This window comes from Lytechinus pictus, chromosome 1 (assembly GCF_037042905.1).
Source record: "Lytechinus pictus isolate F3 Inbred chromosome 1, Lp3.0, whole genome shotgun sequence".
NCBI classification, from domain to species: Eukaryota; Metazoa; Echinodermata; class Echinoidea; order Temnopleuroida; family Toxopneustidae; genus Lytechinus; species Lytechinus pictus.
In genome coordinates this window covers 36,170,456-36,197,987 of record NC_087245.1, presented here as the reverse complement: position 1 = coordinate 36,197,987, position 27,532 = coordinate 36,170,456, and the positions used below count along the sequence as shown (strand labels likewise).

General features: G+C 36.1%; 1 protein-coding gene across 2 annotated transcripts; it reads right to left on the bottom strand.

Annotated features, from left to right (window-relative positions):
- Window positions 1-427: 427 nt before the first annotated feature.
- On the bottom strand, window positions 428-25,959 carry LOC129282041 (asparagine--tRNA ligase-like). Of its 2 annotated transcripts, XM_064101597.1 has the most exons (7): window positions 25,769-25,959; window positions 22,792-22,923; window positions 12,738-12,842; window positions 8,246-8,312; window positions 6,943-7,074; window positions 4,908-5,041; window positions 428-3,996 (listed from the first exon to the last, which is right to left on the bottom strand). In XM_064101597.1, the coding sequence occupies exons 3-7, from the start codon at window positions 12,782-12,784 to the stop codon at window positions 3,972-3,974; spliced, it is 405 nt and encodes a 134-aa protein (XP_063957667.1). In that variant the 5' UTR covers window positions 12,785-12,842; window positions 22,792-22,923; window positions 25,769-25,959; the 3' UTR covers window positions 428-3,971. The 2 variants fall into 2 exon arrangements, with proteins under 2 accessions (XP_063957667.1, XP_063957671.1); XM_064101601.1 differs by lacking the exon at window positions 8,246-8,312.
- Window positions 25,960-27,532: the final 1,573 nt, after the last annotated feature.

Genomic DNA, 27,532 nt, shown 5'->3' with positions numbered 1-27,532 from the left:
AAAGTAACATCAAGAATGCAAAGCAAGTAGTACAGACAATCATACACTGTAAAGCAGGTCCAAGCTATCTGACATTACATGCGACAAACGGGACAAATCACAGGAGTGCTTCACAAAGATGAAACTATGACTACAAATTGTTTTTGAATATTCACTTGTTTGGAAAATGAAATACAAAAACTTCATTGGTTGGATCATGCTCAGAGAACGTGCTCTTCTCTGTATGAATCAATGAAGCTCCACATTACATATCATGTGCATACTATAGCATGACTTTGAGACTGATTTTAGCTACTTGTGAAACACTTCTGGGAATTGTCTCGATAGTGCCATATACAGAGCTGCCAACTTACATTGTGAAAAAAAATCCTATTATTTATTTCTTTTTATCTTATCGTCAAGCCTACAATCTTATTTTTCTTTAAGATTTTTGTGAAAACGAAGCATACTAAAAATCATAATTCTTACAAGTTTCAAAAATCATATTTCTAGGGGAAAACCTTATTTAGTGTCGATTTCCCCTTAAAAATCCTATTAATTATTTAGAACAAATCCCACTAATTGGCAACTCTGCATATACTTTTCAAATATCCAAAACAATCTGATAATTTATATTTAAGTACTTCCTTAACAGGCCTAAATACTCTTGGACTTTTTACTTAACAAACAGAAAAGCATATAACTGGCACCATGTATTAATGGGAGTATGAAAAAATTAGAAAAATATACATGCACATGGATCATTAACTCCATGCAATCAAATGTTACACCCCGCCAGTGCCAGACCGAGAATATATTGCAAACCTAACCTAATTTCAAATAATGACCTATGTGACATTTGTCCCTGCTGCGCAGGGGAGTGAAAATTTTGTGTTGAAAAATTCTACGACAAGTAGGTCCAGGGTAAAAAACCAGAGATAAAACTCAAAACGGCAAAAACTCTGGAAAACCTTTGGATCCACTTTTGCAGACTAGTCAACACAAAATAATCACAAAATCACAACTTTACTGAGAAAAATTATACATTAACTTAAAGCCTGTTTTTAGTCTTGGTAAATCCACCAAAATGTCACTATGGTAATTGCAATTCATTACTACACTATATGAATGTGTACTGTATGCCCTAAAACATTTCAGATGTGGAGGATATGAAATAAAAATGAGTTTTACAGGTGAAAAAAATTGCCATTTTACATGTACATGACAATGTATTCTGATTGGGTGCCCGGTCAAAATAAACTACGAGGTTTACGTATTTGTTAACCTATTCCAAGGCATGGACTGGACTGAAGATTTTAGGACATAATCTTTGACTATAATAAATAATAATAAATCCCTAAATTTGTAAGATTAAATGTTCAAAAAGCCCTATCAAAGGAACACAAAATATCACTGATAGAGGGCACTAAATATGTTTGGTTTGAATATTTAAATTGTCAGAGAATTGGGGGATGAAAAAAAAAGAAAATTAATCAGCTACTACAAAGTCTTAAAATCAAAATGTAAAATGATCAAGAATATTTTACATTTTTTAGCCTTTTTCAAAACTGAAGACAGGCTTTTAAACCACAAATACTCAGCCTAATTCTAAATGATCATAATTCAAAGACTAAAAATACTTGCAAATCATTTCTAACCAATGCACAACTTATTGACTCCTACATGTAGTAACCATGGCTAACAGAGTTTGCATCTACTAATGAAAGAACTGATAATTCTGATATTTTAACTGTAAGCAAAGAGAAAATAGCTTGGACCTGCTCCTGCTACAAAAAGTCTACATAAAAAATATAAAATGGGTTCATGAATAGCAAAAGCACATTAAGTCCCATATTGGATTAAAAAAACCCAAATATATGACTCTTGGTAGATTTGATTAATGTGGCAGAAATCTCCAATGTTAAATAGATATTGCCTGCATTATGCAATGCAATATTCCAGGAGTGTTACATTTCCGACTTTGAAAGATCAATTTTTTTCTCTTTTTCATTTACCCTTAAAACTGTGATAATCCAAGGTCACAAAGAGGGCAATGATGTCGATGACCCATTGACATAAATGTATGGTTTCCAGACAGAGTTATCGCATGCTGACCCAATGCACTGAGCCATGCATTATTTGTATAATATTGCACTAACTTCTTCAAAGCCTTTAGTAGTCTGCAGGCAAAGACCTTTGATTTTCCACAGAATGCATGATGCAGAGTCTGAAGTAGTTAGACTACATTCACTTTTGATTGAAGGGGGAAGGAGCCATGTCTGCGCACCTAAAAATTTAGATTAATATTAATCATGATTTTTCTTTATTTTCAAGAAAATTTACAGTTGAAATCTCATAAGAATTTTAGAGAAATATATGATTTTCTTGGAAAAAACATCAGCAAGTCATTTTCAGATTAAACAGAATAATGGAGAGCCACATGTCTGCGCACCCATTCACTTTACACACGATTTCAGGGATTTTTATGAAAAAGGCTGCATTTGGAGGCCGTCACATAAATGCCCCCAAATTATTGATTTTCCATCATTTTGAGTTAGTTTTTTTCATGAATATGTTTCTATGTATTTTAAAGTCATGTAAAGTCTGTGGTCGTCGTGTATCTTCTTTTGCTAGAGTCGCGCAGATACGCATGTGCGCAGACAAGGGGCCTGCGCAGTCTTAGGGGACCTTACCATACTGACCTCATAATTGTCAATTTTTCGGATAATATCAGTAAGTATTAGATAATAACCCTTGATAAAATATGGTATATCAGGGGAGCATGCAATGTAACAAATAGTGACTCAAAACCCCAGCGCACACTATACGATTCGTTGCAATCCAAATTTCAAAGAAATTCCAATAACATTTGATATGAACATTCCAACTTATGAAATCTTAGCGAGTAGAGTTAAAAAAAGTGGATTGACTATTACAATCGAAATTCAGTTTAATTCGAGCATCCGTGTAGGGATAAAAGCAAATTCAATTCCAAATCATAATGTCACCAACGGCTGCGACTTGAAGCCACTTTGGACATTACTCCGACCACAGGGCTTGCCGCAAAGCAAAATTATGATTTTATTATTCCTAACATTATGCCTGTCTTCAAATGAAATACTTTTACTCCTTGGCACTTTCATATTTAATGCAAAATGCAATTCATTAAAAAAACTGTATTGTATCGGATCACATAGTGTGCGCTTGGACTTTACTGACTTCTGTTGTATCGGATCGCATAGTGTGCACTTGGACTTTACTGACTTCTGTTATAAGCTACCATATTCCTTGTATCTGATTGGCTTAGAGAGAATTAGTCTGTGAAAATAACTATTTGTTCCAAGAAACATTCCCAATGGTAGCGCGCAATGGTAGGACAGTGATCTTCGTAACACAGATTCCTGTGTTTGATGCGAGGCCTAGGTCCTGATGGGCGATTCACAAAAGATAAGAGGGACTTTGAGTCATGCTTAAACGCTAGCACACGGTAGTGCACATAAAGTGCGCTACTTAAATTTAAGTGCGACTCCTAGGGGGGGGGGTTGCAGGGAAATATTTGCAAAATTGCAATGAAAAGGGAGACTTTCCATTGATTTGTGGTCCTAAAACTGTCTTGCGATCAACTGCAAGTTTCCTGCAACACCCCATATGTCGCACTTAAATCTTTGTGAAACACCCCCCCCCCACTTCCTGGTTTCCCCTGAACCTCATGTCCAGGTCCCTCTGCAAGGATGCAAAGCCATCTGTCCTCTGGTTGCTAGCAGACATTCATCATCCGTTCTCAGCAGTCGGGTAAAATCAGCACCATCACACCACAATCAGAAGATGTCCCCATTAAGAAGTTTGACAGAGCTACCATCAGAGAGGGCAGGAGCCAGGGAATCGTGGGAAGGGAATGACATCTCGTATGTGGTCCACACCAAGTAAGTACCCTAGCAGGCGCTCAAACCCAAGTCCAAAGCCACAAGTCCAAAGCCACCATGGGGAACTGTTCAAAAGCGTCTTAAATCCAGATACCTGGAGAAGCAAAAGCAAGTATTTAATCATTAAGCCAGGCGTAAAATGCACACTACGTTGCGATCAATGAAATTGCATTAGCACTTGATATGAAAATTCCAACCCATAAAATCTTCACGATAAAAGTTCTGTACAATTTTTGAATTCTGAAATCGAAATTCCAGTATAGTTCGAGCCTCCCTGTAATGAATTAACCAAATTCACTTCTAAATTCTTTGCCACCAGCCTATAAGATCTCTATTCATACTGAAAATTCCTGTGTGGTTTGAGCTTCACTCTAAATTAAAACAAAGTCAATTCCAAATTTGCTGCCACTAAAAGGCACAAATTCACAAAGGTGGTTTTGAAAACCATAGTTGTATGCAAATTTCCTGTATAAATTACGCTCATTTTACCATGTATAATGAAAAATGTCCAATGGTGATGCACACTTTTGCCACAGGTTGTCATGGTGAGCACATTATTTCATTCACGAGACCATTGCTTTGAACAGTAGACTCATCAATTCAAAACAGTGGACTCGTGAATAAAATAGCGTGCATAACCATGGTAAAAGTATAATTGCAACGGAATACTTTGTTGCATAGTATGCTGCGCTGGGCTGCGTATTGCTTTTTTGGGGAGGCTTACGCAGCAATACGCAGCTTAAAATGCAAAGGGGCAATTCCATAAAATGATCAACCTTCTTGTACGTCTGACCCCATTTTTCTCAAGTCTTACTTCACTTTAAAAACTGACTGGTCATTCGAGAGCATTAAAAGACTGTCAAAAGAACAAGAAATCAGAGACAGAAAATTTCATGAAAGTCCCACATATAGGGGGTCGGACATACATATTTTATGGAATTGCCCAACGGCAAGAGCCAGGCTTTAGCTTCAATGTTGCTGGAACTAGGGTCTTGCACTACATACCATTGGTAATTAGAATCCTGTAGTCCCAGGTGCTTTGTTCTATGTTGGAGTTCATCAAGACGTTCCTCTCTCAAGCTACGGCCACCACCGATCAACTCGCCTACTCTTGGAACCAACAGATCTACAACTGCTGCCTGGGGTAAAATATTGAAAAGAAATTTGTAGTCATAAAGTACTGTAGTTTTCATTGTACACTCGGGCCCCTTCACAACTATGGCAAGCCAGCGACCCCAACATCTAAAACGCATGTGTAATTTCGAAATATTATATGACATATACTTCTACAACCATCAACGTCTTGGCAAATCTCTTTGCTCCTGCTCATCAACAAAGGGACATTGATGACATTTCCTGCAATTCTTTATACTGGGGTCCGTTGCAGAAAGAGTTGCGTTTAAACGCAAGTCCCAAATGCGCGCTGTTGATTGGTAGAAAATCAAGTTGCGCATGATGTTTATAGTTGCGATTGATTGCAACTCTTTCTGCAACGGGCCATGCACAACTTGATTTTCTACCAATCAACAGCGCGCATTTGGGACTTGCAATTGATTTATTGACTTGCGTTTAAACGCAACTCTTTCTGCAACGGACCCCTGTATAAAGAATTATGAAATGCACTTTACTAGTTGTGATTAATTGGATCAATCACAAATCTTTGTAAGACAAGGCTCTTCTACTCAGCCTCTGACTGCGACACATATTCCATTAGAGGTCAAGTCCAGAAGAGAAAAATCAAATGAGCATAACACTGAAAATTTCATCAAAATTGGATGCAAAATAAGAAAGTTATGATATTTTTTAATTTCACTTATTTTGTACAAAACAGTGAAATGCAAATTGGAGAGTAAATGATGGTGCCCATTCACTTTTCTTTGATATTTCATTCTTTAAATTATACATCATTCATTTTTTGCGGATTTGACAAGAGATAGACTTTTCATCAAATCACAATAGATAACAATGACAATACCACACATTCAAGGAAAAGTGAATTACAAGTATTGTTTCACATTATAATGCGGAGAAAATTCAGATATTTCATATAATACATAAGAAACTGATGAAATGATCATTGTCATTAGTTCCCTCATTTGCATACTGACCAGGATGAGCATACAACTGTTTTTATTATTACATCAAATTTTGATGAATATTCGGCCTAACTTTTTGTTGGGGTGGACTAAATAGACATTTAAATTTGCCATTTTTAAAATGAATTTAACCCTATCTTAACTGGGCTATTGCAGACAAACATATACTTGTCATATTGACCCCCCCCCCCAGATCTCAGCCGTTGATTTCGCGATCGCCGCTAAAAATTTGCACATGCGTAGACCCAGATGTAAACTACAAGACTGTATAGTCAAATTTTCAAAAAATTAATTGCTTATATTTTTTCATTAATCAAATATGCAAATAAGAGTATGAAATTTGCCCTAAATTTTGTTTTTTTTTTGGTATGTTTTTGCCTTTAACTCAATTTATACAACTAGTAGAATGCTAATTATTGGTGAACATATAGATTTTTACATTTTTAAACAAAAATCTACAAAAAATTGCTGAAAAATAATTAATTTCGTATGTATCTTTTTTTTATTTGTATGTATTTATTCATTTTTTCGATTAAACTTTGTCGGTGACACTTTTGCAATCATAAATAACATAAAATAAATCCATCTAAACCAACAAAACTAAAAATAATCATACATTTATGATTTTTGGTTAAAAAACACAATTTGCACTGACTTTGTCCACGTAATCACGTTTTTGAGCAATTTTGGGACCGACATGCCCTTACAAAATATTGTGTAATTTCGGAACCGCGTACCCGGGCGTTGCAAGTTTGGTCTCAAAAGACGTGCAAGACTTGAAAGTAAAAAGTCAGTGAGCGGCGCTTTCAAAAAATTTCGCTCGACGGCGTACTGACGAAATTTGTCGAGGGGGGGTCAAATTGACCCCCCCCCCCAGTTTATTAAGGGTTAAATGATCTGATTTCAGCTATGTGTTAATGCAATATGTCAAACCAGCTACTCACCGTTTTGTCATCGCTATTCAGCCTAGCATAGAAAGGTTTGATATACTTTGGGTAGTCCACTACAAAGACAGGGATGTTCCCACAGTGACAAACCAAGAAGGCCTCGTGTTCAGACTGCAGGTCAAAGCCCCACTGTATAAAAGCAAAAGCATAAATGAAAGAAAAATTGATTAATGCCTCTGCCCTTCTAAACTCTGAGATAAATAACTGCACAAACCTGTTGAATGTTCATGGAGTTTGTTTGATACCAGGTGGGTGTTTCATAATGCTGTTTGTAAGTTAAGACTGGTGATCCATTCTTATGGCGAATGGTATATTCATTAGCGATGGATTTGCGCGTAAGAAAGTATCACCAGTCGTCCTTAAAGTCGCTCTTAACTTACGAACAGCTTTATGAAATGGCCCCCTGAATACAAGGAGACAATGAAGGAAATAAACTAGATTAATGCTTCTACACGTCTAAAGTCTGAGATAAACTACATGGATACATACTACACATAGTAAAAATTTATGCCTTCACCGTTTCTAGATATGAACTTATTGCCATGGTTGAGTCCACTGTTTGAATTAATGAGTCAACTGTTTAAAACAGCAGATTGATGAATAAAATAGCATGCTCAACCAAGGCAATAGGCATCAATCTGGCGCTTTGTGACAAAAACACGTTATCAGCGCTGGATTTTTTATTTTTACTCAGTAAATGAAGCGATTCCATAAAATGATCAACATTTTTTTTAATCAAGTCTTACTCTACTTCATAAACTGACCAAATCATGGTCCTTTGAGAACATTACAGACTGTCATAAGAACCAGAAATTATGGACAGAACATTTCACAAAGGTCCCGCATATAGGGGGTCAGACTTACAAATTTATGGAATTGCCCATATATAGGAAATCTGGATAAACCACGGGTTCAACCAATGGTTCTCAAAACTACCTTTGTAAATTAGGGCCAATGACTCTGGCAACACCTGCAGTGGGTGAAGGCATAAATATAACAAACAAATTTAGATTTTCAGACTAAAATTCAAGCTTTATTTTACTTTATAATGAGAAAACTAAGATATTTAATATTTCTTAAAATAAAATGCAAAAGAAATAGCGAGTGGCTGACGTCATCAATTCCTTCATTTACATACATAGAATAGCGAAACTTTAAAATGTCATAGCTTTCTTATTTTTACATCAGATTTTAATGAAATTTTCAGCATTAAGTTTGCTTAATTCTCCTCTCTCATTTCAAATCAACTTTTTTGTTGGGGTGGACATTCCCTTGTATGATAGAAGGCCTATCTACTTACTAATGGTTTGAATTCAAATTGATCTTTATGTCTGTCCAATAATGAGATGGCTTCTGTATACGAGAGTCTGTAAAAAAAAAAGAGCATAAAAAAGGAGTCACATTAAAAAAGTGATAAACATGAGTATTTCCATGAAATTGGGGCCAAAAATGTGACATTTCAGCATAACTGGATACTAATTATACTATACATTTATTGTTTGTACACTTTACATTCATATAAAGAACATAAATGGGACATTCACGTCAATAACTTATGCATATCCATTGGATTCAAGATCCGTTCCCTTGGAAAATTAAGAAAATTTTTAAGTCCTTCATTATTAAACATCCTTTATAAATTTACAATACAACCTTGCATCGATTATGGACTACCTATTTGGGGAAATACTACCGATAAAAACAAAAGCAAAATTTATAGATTGCAAAAAAGAGCCGCACGTTACATAACTGGAAAATTTGATCAAAATATTTCTCTTAAAACATTTGTAAAAAACCTTTCCTGGACTGATATGGATGAACGAAAAGAATACTTTCTTGCCACACAAATGTTTAAATGTATACATGGATTAGCCCCTCCCCAACTTTGTAATGACATTGAAATGGTCTGTGACCGACATAATTACCATACAAGAAATAATGATAGCCTTAACGTAGTTGCACCCGTTGTTCACCTTTCAATTTTCAAACAAGCTTTCAGATTTTCCGGTGCCAAACGATGGAACGACATACCCCATAATATTCAAAATGCACAAACTATCGAAACATTTAAATTGATTTATAAGAAGTTTTATTTCAATAATTAATATTATATGCTTTTTGTTCCATTTTACTTTATTATTATATTTTGATTTTGTTAATGATTTGGGATATCAAATATGTTGGAATGAATGATTTTTATGTAATATAATTCGTACTCTTAGCAAATAAGCTTTCATTACTTAACTTGGCGATTTTTATTTTGTAAAATTTTATACTTAAGTCTAGTATGATATGCTCATTGATAATTATATTCTTAATTTCCTTCATAAATTTTGTTGAATTTTGTATTTACTATGTCAATGATATTATACATCTTAATTTATATTTCACAGAACTTTATTGTATTGTCTACAGGATAGTTTTCCCATTTCATAATAAAAAAAAAAAAATGAATACGGTACCGATCACCATTCATTGAATCACTATTGCCTGTTTCGGCCGGAGAGCAATGGATTTGGTCCACTGATTCTATTGTTCTCTGGCGGAGGCAGGTAGTGGTGAGTCTGGGAATTTGTGACTGGTGGTGTATTTTATCTTCGAACAATTTTGTATTAGTGATAATTTTGATTTTAAATGTTATTGAATTCACTCATTACTGTACAGAACCCAAGTTACTCTTCTATCTATTATGTATATATTGTTATTTTATGTTAACAGGACCAGGCTGAAAAACAGTCAATCTGAGCCTGTTATCCTGTATAAAGATATTTTAATAAATAAATAAATAAAATAAATATATTTACTGGAAATTTTGAGACTTTCAGACTCATTTTTATGAACTTATTGAGCAAAACCTGCTGTGACATGGGCATGGTGTCCAAGTAGCATTGAGATAATTACATACCATCCTAAAAGTCAAATTATAGCAATTAGGGTGACCAAATCTTTAAACAATATGCACATTACGGACATGGGCAACGCTTAATGCCCCCTCCGAACTTCATCTTCGAGGGCATAAAAATGAGAGAATTGGCCTCCAATATTCCAGTCATCATGTAATTCTTCGTAAATTTCCGATGCCCCACTAAAAACAGGATTTCAAAAGACAAGTCATTAGATATTGTGGGGCAAGCTTTGCATGTTACAGATTTCTTGTGATGGGGACAGGCTAAATTGCCCCCTCCCCAGCTATGTAGGGTTAATTATAAATACATAGATATTGATCTCAAAAATTAGAAAGGAATTCCAGATAATCTCATACATGTATCTTAATATTGCTATATATTGCCTACCAGAACTGCAGTCTGTTTCATTAAACTATATTATACAAATAATGCATGCAGCCGAGTGCGTTAGTGGAAATGCAGAGCACGCAAGGTTTCTTTAGATAGGTGCCGCACTGTGCACGAGCCACTGATGGCGAGTGCCCAGTGTGCACCATCTGAAGAAACCGAGCTTTCTCTGCATTTACTTTTATGCATGACAGAGCAAGTGCATTACATGTTTTATAAAATAGCAACACAGAAACAAATTCTTTAAAAGTTACAGCTAGTACAGTTTTGTTGGACTTCTCTCGGGACTTCTACCGGACTAGTCTGCTTGAGCGTGCAATGTCAATTTTTGTTGCGCACCTTTTGCACTGCTGTGCAGTGCACAAAAAAGTTGGATGTCATGTGACACGTATTGGCCAATCGCGATGCTTAAAATAATACAACTATTTTATATGTTAGATTACTGAATTTTATCAATGAGTGCATTATTATTAGTCCGAACCAACATGGATTTCAGGTGGGGTATTCCACATCTTCAGCATTACTTGATTTTATTCAAAGTATTACTAGTGTTATCGAAATGAAAGGTGTATCAATTGGCTTATTTTCAGATTTACAGAAAGCGTTTGACACACTTGACCATAGAATACTCATGAAAAAATTATTCAAATATGGAATAAGGGGAAAAATTTGGGATCTTTTAAACAATTATTTAAGTCATAGACAACAATTTGTAACTTTAAATAGTCAACAATCTAATTAAAAGGACTTAAGGTGTGGAGTGCCCCAAGGTTCTATCCTCGGGTCCCTTTTATTTACTTTGTATTTAAATGATCTGTGCAATGTATCTTCGAAATTGAAATATATTTTATTTGCCGATGATACAAATATTTTTATGTCACATGATAATATTGATGTTCTGCAAGTGCAATAATGAATTAAAAAAGTTAACTTCTTGGTTGACCATTAATGAATTATCTGTAAATATTTCTCAAAAACAGTATATGATTTTTACAAATAAAAAAATATGCATTGACAATCTGCAGGTGCAGTTGGCAAATTTTAGTGTAGCAAAGGCATCGCAAGTCAAATTTCTTGGTATTATAATTGATAGTAAATTGCTATGGGTTCCTCATATTGATTTGATTTGTAATACAATTTACAAAATCATAGGCATTTTGTACAGATTACGCAATTTTCCAATTACTTTTTAACGAATTATTTATTATGCACTTGCTGCACCTTTTTAAGTTACGGTATTCTTGCCTGGGGCAGTGCTTCTTATTCACACCTGGATAGAAGTTTTGAACTTCAAAAAACGTGCAATAAGAATTGTTAACCATTCATCTTTTTATGCTCATACAGAACAATTTTTAAGTCTCAGAGGATTTTAAAATTTCAAGACATTTGTGATTATGAAACTGCAATTTCTATGTATAAGTGTTATAAATATCTTTTGCCTTAATCAATATGTAATTATTTTGTTTTAAATCGTAATATACATAATTATACAACCAGGGGCAATAATGATTTTCATAGACCTAAACTAAGAACAAAATTATTTAAAAATTCAATTTTTTATAGGGGACCATTAATCTGGAATACATTATCAAAGGAACTTAAGGATAGTTGCTCTCTTAACGTTTTTAGCAGGAATTGTAAATACCAGATCATCACTACTTATTCATTTTTTACTTAATTATTAATTTGATTGTTTGTTTGGGTTAGTTAGGTAATAGTTTCCCTTTTTCTACTTTAATTGTTAAAATGATATGTTATCTTATTTGGGTCGGCCATACATAAGGTTAATTTCTTTTTGGCTGCTACCCTTTCAATATAATACTTTATTTATGTCTATGTCCGATTTATTTCATGTTTATACTATTTGTATTGTTGTTTTTATACCGAGAAAAATAAATTGAATTGAATATCAATTTTACAATAACAGTTCAAAGCTACAGAAACCCTTCAATCTGATTGGCCGATGGCAACTTTGTTATAGAAATTTTGCACTTGTTATTAAAACAAGTCCTTACAAAACAGGACCCTAGATAGTCCCTGTACATTGCGATTGAAATGACATCTTTCACCAGTGTTTCCACAGATCCAAAACAAATTTTACCGAAACTGACTAACAAATTTCCTGAAATTCATAGACATTTCCTGGAATTTTCAAAATTTATTTTCAACGAAAATCGGACATTAACTAAGCAAGCCTAAATTTGGTCCAAGTGACCAAAATCAAAATCAACGCTTTCTGTTGAATGCACTTTTTAAAAATAGCAACAAAATTACAAAATGCGAGTGGCCTGCGGGCTACGTATGAAGCAAATAATTCTTTAAAATATAACATGAATATTGAAAGTTGCTATGTTTAATTGTAATTTTCTGATTTCCAGGAAATTTCCTGGAATTTTTCATTTCCCCAAAATCACCTGAAAATGATCCACATTTCCTGGAATTCTGTCAATTTCCTTCAAAGTGAAAACACTGTCTTTCACTGAACCAAAATCCACTCACCGCATGTTTGGTTCCTTCGTTGATTCTGTCCCCAATAAATTGGACATCCTCTGAGCTCTTTGTGTAGACGGTATTGGCAACTGATTTCACAAAGTCTTCCATGACCTGCAACAACAAGGAGTGATGTTCATAAGATAATGAAGCAATGGGGCCTATTGAGAGTAAAACAGCTTACGAGAATAAGTACATTTTTTTCAATTCAAATTATTTATCAGGTAAAAAAATCATATGAGTAGATATATACATTGTAAAATGTGAGGATCAAACACCCTAGGAAAGGCAGACTTTGATGGTTTGGATGGGTGAGAAGAAAAAAAAAACACCCACTGGCTCAAGAAACAAGACGGATCTATTTAAAGGGTGTGTTAAATGTCGATTCTCAAATATAAGCAGCAGCATGAATCACGATTGAAAACTCAATTACAAAACACAGAACACAAACACAAACACAATCAGTGGTGCACTGTTCAATTGGGACGTTTGGAGTGAATTGAGAACGCATGAACGTCTAGAAGAGCATGCGTAGCAATTCAATGACAAAGGGATTTTAGCAGTTTTTAGAAAAGAAGACCGGGCGTACGAGAGTAAACACGCCGAAGCTAACATGGTAGAAAGTGGCGGGAATTTCGAAAGGCCTATCCAAACCACGTGGACGCCAGGACAACAAACGGACAAGTCCTGACAGCCTTAAACTTGTAAGTTTCACCGAGTTTTACTCAAAGTCTAACACAGACTGTTGGCTCCAAAGTATATTGTTTGTTATATTTGTTTGCACATTATAAGGTAAGATTTAACCGACTTGGCGTTTCCATTTATTCACCCATTAGCACCTAACTTTATAACATTAACAAACATAACAAAGAAGGATAACAAATGTGTCTGTGATTATTGAAATGGCTACTTCTGCCTCCTCGCCAGAGGAGGCGTATGAAGATTACGCTAGCGCAATTTATTACCAATCGCAAGATAGAATTCACCCACCATCGCGGCATCGCCTATGGTGGCTGACAATGTATTTCGTGATCAAACTATCACCGAAGCTAAGGATATCTTGCCGGGTGTTTTGCTGGATGAAGTTTTTGGGGTTGATGGCAACAAGACCTTTGATTATTTGGAACTGAGCCTAATGTTCCAAATAATCAAAGGTCTTGTTGCCATCAACCCCAAAAACTTCATCCAGCAAAACACCCGGCAGACTAGAGGAAATAGTATCAAGCTCCAGCGTCTACTAGTCAAAAGGGATGCTCATAGATACAGCTTCTTCCCTCGAACTACCAAAGATTGGAACGAGTTAAACATGGACACAACATTGATAAACTCATTAGACTCTTTCAAATCCAAACTCAATCAAAAACCTAGCAAGTGACCTGCTTACTTGGTGATTTCACACACATCAATAAAGTTGGCGGAGTACAGCAAGTCTGCATATGCCGACTTAACCCAAGACAAGACAAGACAAGACAACAGAAGGAGAGTGGCATACTATTCCAAAGAAGGTTAGAAGTACTCAAAGAAAGTCTAAAAGAGCAAGGATCAGTACAATTAATAACTCGCCTGTCAAGCAACAAGGGCTGACTGGTTCACTTGAGAAGGAATACAATCGAATGTAGTCAAAATCAATCCGATCAAAAGGGCAAAATTTCTAAACGAAAACGTGGGGCAAGTGCAAAAGATAGAAAGGGGAAAAAATAACTTAAAGATAATGTGTAAAAACCAACAACAAGCAGAAAAGTTGAAGTCAATGACAGAGTTTGCAGGAATAGCTATCATAAGTATCAAAGCAGATTGGTATGACCCAGATAAGAAAAGGAGTTATACAGGTAAGTACTGAGGTTGAAGATGAAGAATTATAGAGGTATCGAGGAAGGACAAGGTCATAGGAGTCAAAAGATTTTGGAAAAGAATCGACGGGGAGTTAAAAAACACCCCATTGGTTCTTTTGACTTTTGAGAGAAGAGAAGTGCCAAAAGAAATTCACTTCGCATATGTACGCTATGAAGTATTTGACCATGTTCCTCCGCCACCTAGATGTTTCAAATGCCAAATGTTTGGACACGTGGCAGATAGTTGCAAAAACAAAGTACGTTGTGTGCGATGTGGAGAGGATCATAGTTACAACGACTGTCCAAACAAAGAGACCCGTAAGTGTTGTAGATGCAAACAAAACCACTCTGCAGCATATCTTGGATGTACCTCATACAAAGAGGCCGTTAAAATTTACACAATCAAACAAAATGAAAAAAACTCCTACGCAGAAGCTACAAAGAAATTCCACATCAAAGCAGAGTCTATTCCCGCGCAAGCGTTAGATCGAGTACACTCGCAAAAAGAGGAACACAGTTTTCTCTCCCAACGTACACGTAGCACGGACAAACCAAAACCCCAAAGGACAAGCCATAAACCAAAAAAGGGGAATGCTTCTCCTTTTATTTTTGGCAAAGAGCAATCTAGTACACCAGTGGCACCTAGGGACGAGGTATATTCCACGGCCTCGCCAGTGCAGTCCGAGGAGGAATATAGGAATAACCACACCCAGAGTAAGAGCCCGAAAGCAAACATCACAATGAGAAGTATAGACTTCTTAGCTTTTATTGTGTTTGTAATTTTTGGAACACGAACATACCCACTCCAATAGAATATGCCTTGTTGTAGAAGCTGCCAAATCTTGCCTGGGAATTACAAATATACTTCCCCAAATGATCCATGAAAGACTAGCAACTTCTAATGAATGATGGCCATGACAGATGGAACTCTTACACCCTCTCATTTTGCTATCATTTTCAGCTTTCCAATCCTTTTCTCATTCTTCAGCTTTCCTACCCTTTCACAATCCTCCCTCCCATATCTATGATTTCTTTCATCCACTGCAGTGACCATCATCGCATTATTTATGGTTAATATACTTCAATGGAACGCACAATCCATGAATGCTCATGGCTTTAATTTATATGAAAGTATAGTAAATATCTCTACTCAAGAGAAACCGGGAATAATTTGCATTCAGGAAACATGGTACTATGAATATAATATGACAAGTTTTCCTTATCATTTAGTAAACAAAAATAGACATGACAAACGTGGAGCACTTGCAATATACCTGTACGAATCTATATAATTTCAGGTTATAAATACTCCCGAGGATAGTGAATACATTATTGTAGATATCTATTTACAAAATAATATATTTTCACTCGTAAATTTTTACAATCCTTGTACAAAATAAGTCACACTTTGCTTGAAGAAATAATAAAAAATTGTAAAGAACAGGTGAGGTAATAGTGTGTGGTGATTTCAACTCTCATAATCCACTTTGGGCGTGCGCCACCTTGGACGTTAACAGGAAGACGGTTGAAGACTTTATGAATAAATATGATCTTGTTTTACTTAATGATGGTACTCCAACTAGGATTGACCCGCGCAGTGGGGGAAAATCCTCTTTGGACCTGACTTTTATATCCAAAGAAATGAGTGTTTATACCACTGAACTGGAAATCCGTGGAAGACATGTTCACCCAAGCAAAACATTGCCGGCGAACTCGATATGTCGCGTGACCGCCGCCATTTTGCTAGGTCAATTGTTCGAGAACGCGCCGTAGAAGAAAGTAATGAACTAAATGTATGATGTATGGTAATTCTTGCATAACTGACATGACATTAATTTCAAAGCATATCACACTCTGGAATTTTACAATTTTCAAATAGTTCTTGCTGAGATTATTTGACTATTTAAATATCCATCATGAATTTTACAAAATTGTAGTGAACAATTGTAGACAAAATGGATGTGACATTCCCATGACATGTCATGTCAGGTCTGTTACACTTACAAGTGCATTTTATTTACAATCATCCAATAATATTTTGTAAAAGCCACTATTTTAATTGGTTGGTGTCTACATTTTTAAAGTAATGAACACTCATGAATTGCCCTTTGCCCTAACTGGAAATGTGTTCATATACTGTATATTACAGTGTACGCACTACCTTGCCATATCATCGGTTTTTTTTTGGTAATACTTCTTGACAAAGGATATTTCTTGGCCTCTGTCAAACCATCACTTAATGTACATAAACTGTGTCCTAAACTTTTGAAATGACTAAGGCATGAAGGCACTTAAACAATGGACTGTGCAGATTTTGTTTATAATTTCTCTTAATTCAGTGAGTTCTCCCTTGCCAAGAGTGTGCAATTATTGGTGGACCTTTTCCACTGTAAAGGTACTTGATAAATTGAATGCAATTATACAGGAAATCTGCACAGTCCATCTGTGGTTTATACTTGTGCCAGTACGTGCAATTATTTTATAGATTTAACTCAGAATTGTGCAATTACTTTTGTATTCATTGATTTGTTGTCACTGCTTGCTTGCTTTAAAAAAAATAATTCTTAGCCATTACCAATCCAATGTGTGTGTATGGGTGCAATTAATTAACTCAGGAATGTTCTTGCTACTTCAGCTTCCTTTTTTTCATTATGGCAATTGAAAGTATGTGCAAGATGCAATATGTTTTCTCTATAAATATAAAATTAATACTGATGTACTTAGTTTGGCAAAGTGTATTTTAATGTCATTAAGCCAATCATGTACAAACATATTTCTATATGCACAATGTAATGGGACCTGGTAATTCATGTAGTTTAAAAAAAGGGGTTAAAATATTTGACAAGAGGTAGTGGTCTTGTTGTGCAATTTTTGACATGTGGAATATTTCATACTGACCAGGATATGCATATAACTGGTATGTGAAAATGAGCGAAATTTAAAGTGCCACAACTTTTTAAATGGAATTACCATTGCTATGCTTTTCTGATTAGTGCTCTAATTTGTATTAGTAAACTTGTTAGAGTTGACTTGGTTTTGTTTATCCATCACCCATTCCTTTATGTAAAGGTGTATTGATGTATATATGTAAGCATATATGTCGTGCAACATCCATGCTCTTCCAAATTAAATTTCATAAGAATTCAATTAAATTCTATTGTGCCCATTTTTATATACACTGTACTTAGTAGATATTTCATGGCTGAGCACAAGAAGGTCCAACTTTGAAGGCTTCATTTAAAAGTAACAACCTTCTTGTCCTCAAACTTCTATTCAATTTTTCACCCTGAATGTGTGATTGAACAGTATGAGAGGGAGGGAAGGGAATATTTACTCAAAATTTATATAGAGAAAGTTGAAATGAGAAAGGCAAAATGATAAAGATGGAGAGAGAAAAAAAGAAACAGACGATCAACAAGAAGAGATGGAAAGAAGAGGAAGATCAAAGAGAAAGAGAGAGAGAGAAAGGGGGAAATGACAAGGGATGAGAAAGAGGTGAGGAGAGAAAGGCGAGACGAGAGGGAGATAAAAGAGGGCTCGATATAAGGGAGATGGGATATAAGAGGAAATAAAAGAGAGATATAAGGGGGATAGAGAGAAAGGGAAGGTAAGAGAGAGAGATGAGAAAGAAGAGGAAAATCAGAGAGAAAGAAGAAATGAAAGAGAAAGGAAAAATAATAAAGAGGGAGATCGAGATGATAAAGGGGAGAAATAAGAGAGAGAGGGGCATGAAAGTAGAAATGGAAGAAATAGAAGGGGATGGAGAAAAGGGAGGATAAGAGAGATGGACAAAAGAGGAAGATCAGAGAAAATGAGATGAGAGGAATAGTTGAATGAGAAGGGAGGTTAAAAAAAAAAGCTAGAGAAAAGGGACATGATTTCTAATCGTTAAAATATTTTTTTTAATGCAACCAGCTAGTAGGCCTTTATTGTTCAGACAAATTGTAGGCCTACTCAGAAAGCATATTTGTTGTGGGGCCTTTCTTTTTCACAGTGTGCGCGTGGAAGGTCGATTTTTTTCATGATTTTGTGTCTGTATGTTTACTCCCCTTTAATACAAAAGTGTGACTAAATCAACATTTTCAGTTATGAAAGTATTCAATAACATATAGTTCATGATGTAACAAAGCAAACTAAAACTTTAAACAGCACGTTCCTTTCTCCCATCTGCCTACACGCAGCGTTTGTCGACCAGCCAGTATTGACCTAGCAAAATGGCGGCGCGCTCAGTCGAGCGTGAAGCCCGATGCTCTTGGTTGCCGCACGGCTTTGTGTACGTTGGGAATAGGGACACGTATTCCACATATTTCCAGTTCAGTGGTTTATACCCATTGGGCGGTCTCTGAACATAACTTTGGAAGTGACCATTTTGTCATTAAGTTTAGTATTAATAAAAGTATTCATGATATATTGGAAACAAGACAAACATATGTACAGTGTTTCCAAGAGTAGAAGACAAGCACAAATAAATTGGAAATTGTACAAGATTTAAATGGAATCCAGATTCGAGGATATAAAAGACAAATACTTGGATTTAGATATATACAAGGTAAATACGATATACTTGTAGACACAATGCTTGCCTCTTTTGATAAACAAAGAGAAAAGACTGTAAAAAAACATATTGATAAATCGCCTGTACCTTGGTGGAACAAAGAATGTTCCAGAGCCGCAAAGGAGAGAAATAAAGCTAAGAACAGGTTCATGTGTAAAACATTCCTTTATGAAGATTTCGAGAAATATTTGATTAAAAAAAGGGAGGCACAAACAGTTTTTAGAAAAGCAAAAAAAGAGAGTATTGGAAAAACTACTGTGCCAAACTTAACAGAATGGTAAGTATTAGCTCCGTTTGGAAAAAAGTAAAAGGTATAAAAGGTTGTAAATCAAAAATACCGGATTTGATCTTGGACAATGGGAAAACTATAGCAAAGTCGGCGGAAGAAAAGGCATCTATTTTTCTTCAATGTTTTAATCATATAGACCCAAACCTTGACAAATTAGAAGCCAACAGGAGGAAAGAGAGAGAAGATATAATCAAGAACAACATTGGAAAGGCAAGTACAACCAAAGATCATGTGCTAAATGATATTTTTAACATGAGTGAAATACAAGGTGCTATTAATGAAATCAAGGACACTGCCCCAGGTAAGGATGATGTTCAAGCCAAAATGATATGGAACATTCCAGGTAGTGCTGCCACCAAACGGATATCCGAACGGTTTCCGCCCGCGTGGATGGATAACGGTTTTCATTTTTCGGGTTCGGGTATCCGTGGACACTGATTCACCACTTTCCTGTCACAAAAACTCATTAAATTTAGTAAGACTCACCAACAAAATTTATAAGTTTTAGTTGCCAATATAATCACCAATATCAATTAATCTTCTTCGGTAATATATTCCCGCCGAAAAGCATCGTTTTTATATCAGTTTTGAAACATGACCTTATATCAGTTTTGGATCATGACCGTCCGTGAATGGAGTAAAGTTCCATTCTGACAACAATGGCGATTTTACTATGGTGTCGCTTAAGATCGTTTTTCTTTCCCGTCTTATGTTTTGATGATTTCAAATGCGTAACTCATCGTATATTTTCTTACCTCGACTTTCAATGCGAGTGAAGAATGAAGATAATTTGAAACCATTTAAGCGTCAAATAAATGTTGATCGGGTTACTCGGGTGTGTCATGTTGTTTCTTGTAATTTATTCATCAAATGCAAAATGAATTCTACTTTTTCTCACAGCAACTTTGGTTAATACCAATGAAGATGATTATTTTTTAAACTATGAAACTATGTTTTAATGTGTACTGTCAATTATTATGATACTGATTTACTGGTGATTATGATAATGGCGGACTTTGTGATGAATGATAATGAGATTGAAACTGAAATGAATGACGATGATGAGTGATGGCTAGTGAAAATGATTTTAAATGATTATCAAGATTGGTGAAGATAGCGATGAATGATGATGAGAATTATGAAAGAATTATAATTGTCAATTGAAAATCTCTTTCATGAATTAAAATTTAATATATAAATTACAAAACACACATTTTCCTTTATTTCAGTTTAAATGGCATATCCACTATAAATTTTGATATCCATCATCACGTTAACAACAATACTTAAAAGGCGGTATCGTGCCAGAAAGGTTTATGATGTGCGCCCGCCGAGTATGTGGTCGGTTGTGAATCAACGTGTTTTGCAGTAAAACTTACTGGTGATGAATGTAAGTGATTAGTTACTGTTACTAAATCTTGTCTTGAATCTTTGTTAGAAGTGTGATTATGTTTCAGAAGTTGAGAAATGAGAAGCTTGGCTATAATTTGGGGACTGGGGAGAAACCCGCCATGAAAATGAAAATATTCCAAGTACGATCCCATTTGAAGGTGTAGCGAGTGTAATGTGACCAAATATACATGTATATCGAACGATTCACTCCAGACACGTCTAGACAGGACAGCACGTGCGTGAGCTGAATGATGTAGCCCTGTCTGGTTTTAGACTTTTAGTAATAGTAGACTCGCACTTACACTCGCCTCGGTCAAATTCATTGCATCTTATTTCATTCGATCGGAACTAAAAAATATACACACATACTCTCGCAACCATTAAATGGGATTGTAACGAGGCCCGACTTGTATAACTCAAATAATAGTCATTTACTAATAGCTTACACAGTCATTTGATCTACATTTGTAGCCGTAGCCTGAGTAGCCTCACGCTAACTCACATTAGTCAAATCCGATTGGAAAACAGATTCAACCCAAAATATTCAGCTTCTCGTAATTTTGTGGTTTTCAGAAATATTTTAATTAGTGCATGCTGACTCTCGCCATCATCGGATAGGTTCAAAACTCAAATATAACTGAAAATCTTAAATATAACTCAAATAAGTGCAAATAGATATTATTTTTTATATTTCAGGGTAAAATTTCGGATACCCGTCCGCCGTCCGGTTTTCAGTGTCGGGTATCCGAATATTGAAATATCCGTTTCAAGTCAGGCCTAATTCCAGGTAAGATATTTGACGTCATACTAGATTTATTCAATGAAATATGGGTTAAGAGCTTATTGCCATATCAATGGTCAGAAGCTATACAAATTCCAATCTTAAAAAAAGGAAAGGAAGCTTCTAATCCATCGTCTTATCGACCAATTATGTAAACTGATGGAAAGGTTGATAAAGAACAGAATGAATTGGTATATAGAGGAAAATAATATCATCACCCCTATCCAATCTGGATTCAGGAAAGAAAGAAGCACTACAGATCAAATCACAAGGTTGGAAACGGATATTAACAGAGAATACACCGTAGTCCTTTATTTAGAAGTCAATTGATTTCCGGGTAGTTTCGGAGCGCCGAATGCGCCAGTCAATCACGATCGTGTTACCATAAGGTATATCGCTAATCAGAACCGCAATGCATCATGAGATAAAAAAGGGGGCCGTTAGCGAGCTCTGCGCACGTGCAGAGCTGGCTAGCAGAGCTGGCTAGCGGCCCCCTTTTCATTCCCATAATGCATTGCGATTCTGATTAGCGATAAACCTTATTTTCGGTTTATGATGAACTGAAAATGGTACATGAACGTGGTTGGCTGGCGCTTCGTATGCTCAAGCTGCTAAAGAGACATGGCGACGATCGAACGATCTCAGTCACATCATCACTTGAAAAACTTATATATTTATGGATATTTCGAGGGTAATTGGTGAGATTCAAAATGAGACTTGTGTACTTTTGTGATGAGTTACAATCATGTCTTACACTACGCAATACAAATTAAATACATTTATACGTTATACTGGTAAGCAATTTTCGGGTATCGGGTATAGATTTTTCTACCCGGGTACCCGAGGCTTCCGGGCGGGACCCGGGTTTTAGTCCTTACTAGTGGGTAGAACTCTCGTCTCTCAATACATGAGTTTGATTCCCAGCCATGGATAGTTTTACTTCAGCAAGAAATTTACCCACATTGTGCTGCACTCAACCCAGGTGAGGTGAATGGGTACCCGGAAGGAAGAAATTCCTCAAATGCTTCAACGCCTAAATAGGCAGTGCAGCTAAAGCTGGGGTAATAATAGCAGTGCTTCGTGTCCTATGGCGAAAAGTGCTTTATAAATCCAGCTGTTATCATTAATTGTATCAGACAATCTGAGAATTAGAACATATTATCAATTAGATGTGGATACAAACCTCCAGAATTTAGAAAAAAAAAGAAAATTACCTTAGTGATATCTTTTCACGAGTTAGAAAAGCAAGCTCTCCTTCAACCATATAGAATTCTGCCAATTGACGTCTTGTCCTTGAGTTCTCTGCTCGGAATGTTGGGCCAAACGTGTAGGCCTTCGTATGAGAACTAAACGGAAAAGAAACAAGAAACGAAAGTGAGAAACCTCTTGATGCAGAATACGCCTAAATATCATCACACTTCACGAATGTCAAATGATAATGATAAGACGTGGAACGCCTCTGGCAGTATCGCCTGCATTACGCAATTAGATATAGCAGCAGTGCTGCCTTTGAAAACAGCTAATGAATATTTATTCATAGAAGAAAACACTAAATGTGATAATAAAATATGTCCACTGACCCATCACGACCTTTGACCAGGATCATGTGACCTAAGACATGTGCAAAACAATCATTCATACTTGATTACCCGTATGTCGATGTTTCAAGCACTAGATCCATAAACCCTCTAAGTTATGATGCCAATTCAACACATACTCCGAACATGGCCAGAGTTCATCGACTTTTAAATGACCTTTGACCTTGGCCATGTTCCTGAAACTCGCATATGATATTCAGGGATACATGTACGTGGTTGCTCTTATGTCCAAGTTTCATGAACTAGATCCATAACATTTTTAAGTTATGATGACAATTCCTAAAAAAAAAAAATACTTCAATCGGCCGATAAATATCATGAATTGTAAAATATTTGCATTAGCTAATAAATATTGTAAGATATAGTATTTATTAGCTAATGCAAATATTTTACAATTCATGATATTCATCGGACGATTGAACTTGAAGTATTTTTTTTTAAATTTAAATTGGCACTGCTCATGATATCGTCGCCCTCTCTTATACGCTTCTTGTAACTAGGCTACGAAACAAAGACGGAAATATGGCGACAAGATCATCTGTGAGTATCTGCTCATCTTCTTACAAGATTTTTCTCAATTTTTGTATCATTTTTCGTGTAACAATAAGGTTATAAGTGCCTAATGGGGGGAAATGAACTTCTTTCCCATTTACAAAATTGTGTGATAAGTAAGTTAAACAAATCAAGTATTTTTTAGCAACATTGTTGTCTCCAAAATACTTGGTGCGTGTAGCCCTATGCCCTGCCGTCCCAGGCTTCATGGAGAGTAAGCCTAAGTATAGTAAAAATAATTTTACTCCCCAGAAGCCTCCAGGCTATGTACGAGGAGAAAAAAAAAAAAAGTTTAAAAACTCCTCGAAACAGACGGCTGCCAGCTGTCTAACCCAGGGAGCTCCCGAGCGGGAGCCCAGGGGCTTACCGTGTATTTGGCCATAGACACGGTACTAGGGTAATTTACGTTCAAAATATTTATAAAACTGAATTGTGAAAACAGAAATAATGCACTTACCACGATTATATGGATTAAGGTCTAACGTGTGGCAGTATCCTGACATCGAAGCACAGTCACAGACTGGAACCTCCAAAAAAACGAAAAGTTCTGTCGCGGTAGCTCTCCTTCTTTCAGAATTTATAGCAAAATGGCCGATCGAGACCGGTACCGAGGGTGTAGGGCGCATGCGCAAATTTGACCAAGTCTATATATGTGCTAGTGCTATAGCGCTCGGTCTCGATCGGCCATTTTGTTTTGAATTTTGAAACTGAAAGGAGAGCTACCGCGACAGAACTTTTCGTTTTTTTTACTTTGACCGAGGTTCCAGTCTGTGCTTCGATGTCAGGATACTGCCACACGTTAGACCTTCATCCATATAATCGTGGTACGTGCATAATTTCTGACTTAGGGTGTCTGAAGCCACACTGAAAAGTGTCAGCATAAGACAGGCTGATTTAGGGAAAAATGTGGCACATTTTTTTCGGGAAGTTCAGGCTACTAGAAAAACGTGATCTGAATTGATTATTAACTTGTGTTTGGCATGTTTGGAAAGAGAATATTCAGGGGCTTCTTTTGACAGTAAGGACAAGTTTATATGATCATTTTAAATAAGGATTTAGAGGTAAATTGCAAACCCTTATTTTTGTGTGTGTTGAGATTGCCATTTCCCCATGCGTTTTCTATGGGAAAATGAAATTTCTGTTTTGCACAATTTTTTCACTTTGTCGCAATTTTTCATTGTGATCTGGTTTCCAAATCTTTATAAAAATCATACCATCAGAAAGAGCATAAAAAATCCTATTGGACTCTTTATGGACAAGTTTTTGGCATTAATAATGAATTTATAACAGCTCTCGGAAGCTAAAAATTTGGATTTGTGTGTGTCCATTTCTTAACTACACAGTCTATGGCAGAAAAATGCTGAAAATTGACCTAATTTCATTCTTCTCTTTTGCAGCCAATAATCGGATTTTTTTCAAAAATGTTACATTTCTGTCAGTCTGAAGGTCATTTCTCTTCAAATTCACAAAGAAAATGTGATATTTTCTTGAAATAAGAAAAATAATATTTTTCTCCAGACACCCTATTTCTGTTTTCACAATTCAGTTTTATAAATATTTTGACCATAAATTACCCTAGTCCCGTGTCTATGCCGGCCCAATTACTAGTCCAGATTGGACCTTGTTGTTTGGAAGTGCCTTTTCCCAAAGCTAACATAGAGGGCACATGTCTCCCAATCTCTAATCAGCGCCAATCCACTCATCTTCCCTCCGAGGAAGATGAGTGGATTGGCGCTGATTAGAGATTGGCACATGTCTCCCAATCTCTAATCAGCGCCAATCCACTCATCTTCCTCCTAATCAGCGCCAATCCACTCATCTTCCCTCCGAGGAAGATGAGTGGATTGGCGCTGATTAGAGATTGGGAGACATGTGCCCTCTATGTTAGCTTTGGGAAAAGGCACTTCCAAACAACAAGGTCCAATCTGGACTAGCCCAATACACGCCCTGGGCTCCCGGTTGTCTAGCTCGCCTCGAGCTGCCTTGCCCATGGCCATGTTGCCCTGGCCTGGCTTGACGCAATTGCTTCTTGTTTACTTACTTTTGCTTCCACATCCTTTCCGACATTTCCTTCATGACCGATCAAATCTTTGATATTATTGGCAGAATGTGAGTCACCAAAATTCCTGACTAAAATTGGTTAATTTCCCCTGCAAAATGCTCAGTCTTTTAAAAAACATGCCATGCCTTCTCCACACGACGTACGCACAGGAGGATGCCATCTTGAGATACAAAGTATGGTAGCTTTGAAGAAAAACAAGCAAACTGCCAAATGAAAATAGTCAAATATGACTAATCGCCACTCACACCAACATAAGAAGAAGAAGAAGAAAGCTTTACTAAGTTTGTACCGGAACCTGTAACTTCATCACTAGTTTTGAATCCCACTAGTCCTAATGAAATAACTAAAATAACCAACATTCTTAAGTCAAGTAAATCCCAGTAGGGGCCCCACGATAGGATTAATACCGGGATTAATATTTACTCATTAAACTTACATGTCTTATTGCATCCCATCTGACTTAGATTTTCAATCATATTAATACTGGGAAATGTCCAGAGTCCCTTAAAACTGCAAAAGTAAACTCAATTAAAAAAAAAAAGTCCGCGAAATAAGTTATTATAGACCTAAATCAATTCTCCCTTGTATATCAAAATCCTTGAAAAGGATTATTTCCAAGAGACTATACAAATTTTGCCCTTCAATATTTTAAATTCAAATCAATATGTTTTTTTTTAAGTCATTCAACCGACCTTGCTTTAATGTACAATTATATGAGAAAATAGCTTATGCCATAGTCACTAACATGAAGGCCTAACAGGAGCACTAATCTATCAAAAGTATTTGATATGCTAGATCACAAAATTTTGATTAAAATGCATAATTCATATGGAATCCTGCATTGTTGTTATTTCTTGGTTTAAGACTTATTCTACATATAGACAACAATATGTGGTGTAATGACATTTCTTCAACCTTGTTACCAATTGTAAAAATCAAATTTTGTGACAGATTTTGACATAATATTTAGAAAACGATATCGTATTTCACCTTCTATCTTTGCTTTGCTTTGCTTTCCTCTCTTTTTATGCTTAGTCGTGAACAGGATTTTTCTTGAATGTGGGGGCACATCAAGCATGGTGGCAAAAGTTTTTTTAAGGTCCCGAGTGAGCGAAGCGAGACTTTTTTCTCACCTTTTCATTACAATCTTACTTAGTGATAGATTTTGACATTATATTCAGAAAATAACATTATATATTACACTTTTCCCCGCCCTTTTCTTTCTTTCCTTCTTTTATTATTATTTTTTGTTCTTGGTCGTAGAATTTTGGGGGGCCATATGCCCCAAAAGCCTTCCATTTGTACATCAATGCAATGTGGATTGAGTCCGGGGGCGAAGCCCACGAAACCTTACAAAAACTCAGCCATTTTAAACCTGAAAATCAAACCACGGATTTGTTTTACAAAACACATTATAAACCAAACATTTTGAGGTGGTAGGTCTAAAATATGGGAAAGTGGGCAGATTTCTAAAACGTCCCGAGAGAGCGAAGCGAGTGAGGAAATTTCTGGCCTCATATGAACATGAAATTCTAATTATGTAATTGAAAGGGCATGTCTATCCCTTGGCTAGGGACATCGGCAATGCTTGGGCGGTATACCTCCGGAACCTCTTGAAGTTCATGATATTTTTGTCCTGATTGCGACCATTATTGCATGAAATTTAGCAAGGTACTATAGACTTCATACAAAGTATACACCATCCGATTTTTTCTTCATTATCATTCATCCCCGGCAGCCCGA